Raw genomic sequence first — 3,848 nt, forward strand, 5'->3', positions numbered from 1 at the left:
GTGGTATTTAAATCTGGGTCCTTGGAATTAGTAGTACAGTACCTTACCACTGAGCCACCCAGTTACAAAAATTTTATATATAAAATGTTTTAAAAAATAAGAAATTTAATTGTATATATAACATAAACCAAAATGATCAAATGAAAACAATTTTATTGAACCGCATTGAGCCTACATTTTATACAGGAAAACAGAAACTTATTTTATATAAACATTCATTTTTATTATTTGCAATGTTTATACCTTTCTGGTAACCATTTTTAAAACATTTTTACTCCAGTTATTAAATAAAATCTATTTGCAATTGTACAACTCCTGAATGTACTTTTATAAATTTATTTAAAACTCTGTTTTCCTAGTAGTTTAATTACTGAGTAGTTTTATTTTTGTTAAAAAGAACCATGATTGACCAGTAACTTTACATTAATTATTAACAGTTTATAAAGTCATTCATAATATTTTATTTCTGTTTGAAATATAAACTTTGTATTTATTTATGTTGAAGTAAATTTAACATTGGCAATAAATAGAATAAGTAATTAACAAAGAGTATGATCACCAAACTAAACATTGTCAATTATTGTTTTTAAATGAAAGTTTCTAAGAGTTGAATTAAGACATACAGAACATTTCATTGAGATGTTTATGTATGATTGTCAAAAAAAAGGAGTCCCAAAACGGAATTTATTTATTAATTTATAAATTAGTATGCTTCAGAAATAAAATAAAATTTCAGAAATAGATAGGTCTAAGTAAGAATGAAGTTATGTATTATTACTGAAAGTGATATAACATTAGTAATTTCATAAACAACTTTATTATATTAGTACTATATTTATCTATACACTATTCCTTACATATATTCTGAAAGATATCCACACTACAATAAAAAATATTAAAACAATGTGTTCCATAATGTTATAAGTCTATATAACGTATTTATTTAGAATTTACCAACATCCACAAAATTATAAAGAATTCAAAATATTGGTCAACAGTTTTTTATTGTTAATTCACCTATCTGAAATTTTATTATTATTTCAGAATGTTTAGATTAAATGGGTTTTCAAGAAATTAATTAGTGTAAGATATCACCGAAGAGGTTTCAAATTAAATTTGAGATCCAGACCGGTTTTATAAATTTATTACTAATGAGAGTGCTATCATTACTAACTGTACATACATAAAACGCGTTAAAGGAACTTATTTAATAGAAATATTATTTAAAGATCCTAACCGAATCTAGTTATCAAATAACACAGGGATAAAGAGAAAAGAAGGGACAGAGAGAGAGAAGTAGAGAAGAGAGATAGAAAAAAAAGTCTTAGCTCCTTGTTAAAGGAATCCAGTCAGTCTGACTGTCGCTTAAGCGGGATTTTCTGTGTTTACAATACACAATACAGATACTAGTGCTATTCATATCCTTTTTTTAAATAATTATATTTATTATGGCTTTGATATTTAATAGAAAAGAATAATATATTTTTGTATGGAATATATTTTAATGTATACAAAAACTGTCTAAAATATTTACTTTATAGAGTGAAGTTTTTTTTTTAAATTAATGTAAGAGAGTGATTTTATTTATATTTTACTCACTTTCCTATAACTTCTAAATATTTTAATTTTTTTTTTTTTTTTACCTAGTGTATGGTATGTTATCTCCTTTATTACTTAGTAATCATATATTTTATGTATGTTATAAGATTCAATGTTATTGACGAAAAGTGGGGGGAATTAATATTATTGCTTTAAAAATAAAATAAAAATTAGTTTGTTTTAATCACGTTTGGCGGTCATAGAAGATATTCATGTATTTTATTTTTTAAAAATGAAGATTAAAAAGAAATGAAAAAGAAAAGTTAGATATTTAAATTAAATAACAAACAAACATTAGGATAATGAAAGAAAATAAATCTAATCTGATTGAAGTTTGTCCGAGGCTCATATTGTGTCACACCAGTAGCGAGTGACAACATATATCAATGTTTATTTAATTTTCTAAAATTAATATTCTAATCAGTTCCCGAGTATCTGTAGAAAGCAAACATCGGGCGACTCGGTAGATATGGATGTTTGGGAAACGTCTGGAGTCCAGAACGAAACATATTAAATAGGACAAATGACAGGTAAAATGTCTTAGCAGTCCTTTGAGCGGGGAACGGGTCTCCGTCTTAAGCCGGCCGATGGTGGTCCGTCTCTCGGCTAGCTAGGTCCAAATCACGCCCCATTGTTGTTTTCCCGGCAACGTAAACTGATACATTTTTTTCCGATTAAAAAAGAAAATATCTTCTAAGTTATTTTGTTATTGCCTATACACAAACGCATTATAAGTCACAACATTTATTAAAGAGCGGATAAAGTATAATTTATTGATTGTTTATATGTGACAGTTTATAATCAGCTATGAGTGGGAACAATAGGTAGCACCAGATATTGCTCACGTTCAAAAGCGATAACATATTTTAAAACAGGAACTTCCTAATGTTGTAGCTTTTTATCTTCTATGTACCTATGTCACTTTTGTAATTTTAAATATCAAGTTTTTTTCTTTTATCATACGTTTGAAATATTACAGAACTAATGCCTTCAATGCTTTATCATTATACATTAAAATGAAACATGTATTTAACTTACACTCGGAAGTGATTAGAATGATAATTTTGAGAAATTTAATAAACCTTAATATTTGTTTATTACTCACTACTGGTTTAGCAAATATGGGCAGAAAATTAATTAAAACTTTGATTTTAAAGATTTCAGTATTATGCTTAAATGCTGTGTTCGCTTTTACAGATACCATTATTCAGAAGTTATTTTCATTGAAAAAAGTTTAGTATTTTTTTCATTTTATTATTTAATTGAATATTAGAAACTTTGTTTTCATTATTTTAGTTAAAATTGAATTAATCAATATGAATTTATAAAGCCTTCCACCAGGAAGTAATTATTAATCAGAAGTATTATCCATGCCATTTAAATACTATATTTGTTTAAAGAGGTTTATTATTTTTTATAATTATATATTTAAATAATAGTTGAATGAGGATTTTTTTAAATCTTTGAATCACTTACAATTTATTAATTAATTATTACTGCTTTGCATATAATTTTTTTTAAGATTTATAAATTTGTTAATATTAATATGAGCTTTAAGAATGTAATTATTTGCTGTCATATTGATGTTTTCAGCAATTAATAACACTTTTCTAAGCACTCCAAGAATTAATGTAAGTATTATATTTTTTTCTGCTTGGTCGGATTTTTTTAACATGGGTCAGTTAAACGCACGATATCACGTATAGATATATTAAAAGCACGAAACACTTGCAGATTTTCTTCACTTTCGGACCGATGTTGTTCGCCGGAAGAGTAATTGTAGCACTGAGTACTCACCATTTGGAGGTGGCGGAGCCGGAGGTTGTGGATCGTCGAGCAACCGGATCGGACGAGCCTGTTTCCTTCGGGACATCTTCTTCTGTGAGTCTCGAGGACTGTCAGTGTCTCTGGTGGAGGCGCGGTTCCTATATTCGGCGGCACAACATGTGACACAACACGCGTCTTCTCACTACACTCTTCTCGCCGGCACCTGCCTCGGGTTGCTGACCGTGCTGGGCTCGGAGAGCGAGTGCTGCCCCAGGGGGGGTTCGGTCGGAGGCTGGTGGGGGGTTCGGATGTCTTCGCCCTTGTTCGACCCTTAGTGGGCGTGGCCTACCCTCCCCCACTTCTCCTGTACAATATTAATATGAAGAGAGAGGGGGGAGGGAAAAGGGGTTTAAGGAAAGGGTGGGGAAGTCGATATGCCCTCCCCTCGCGGATTAAGAAAATGTATCAAAAGGCTAAAATGT

General features: G+C 29.7%; 1 protein-coding gene across 6 annotated transcripts in view; it reads right to left on the bottom strand.

Moving 5' to 3' along the window:
- LOC106681190 (homeotic protein spalt-major) overlaps positions 1-3,620 on the bottom strand; it is a 177,566-nt gene extending 173,946 nt beyond the window's left edge. For all 6 annotated transcript variants that reach the window (XM_014421390.2, XM_014421387.2, XM_014421384.2 and 3 more), the window contains exon 1: positions 3,397-3,620. In XM_014421390.2, coding sequence (XP_014276876.1) covers positions 3,397-3,472 — 76 coding nt within the window. In that variant the 5' untranslated portion in view covers positions 3,473-3,620. The remainder of the gene's footprint in view (positions 1-3,396) is intronic.
- Between the last annotated feature and the right edge of the window lie 228 nt (positions 3,621-3,848).

Source organism: Halyomorpha halys, unplaced genomic scaffold (assembly GCF_000696795.3).
Source record: "Halyomorpha halys isolate HHAL.00 unplaced genomic scaffold, Hhal_1.1 Scaffold316.1, whole genome shotgun sequence".
NCBI lineage: Eukaryota > Metazoa > Arthropoda > Insecta > Hemiptera > Pentatomidae > Halyomorpha > Halyomorpha halys.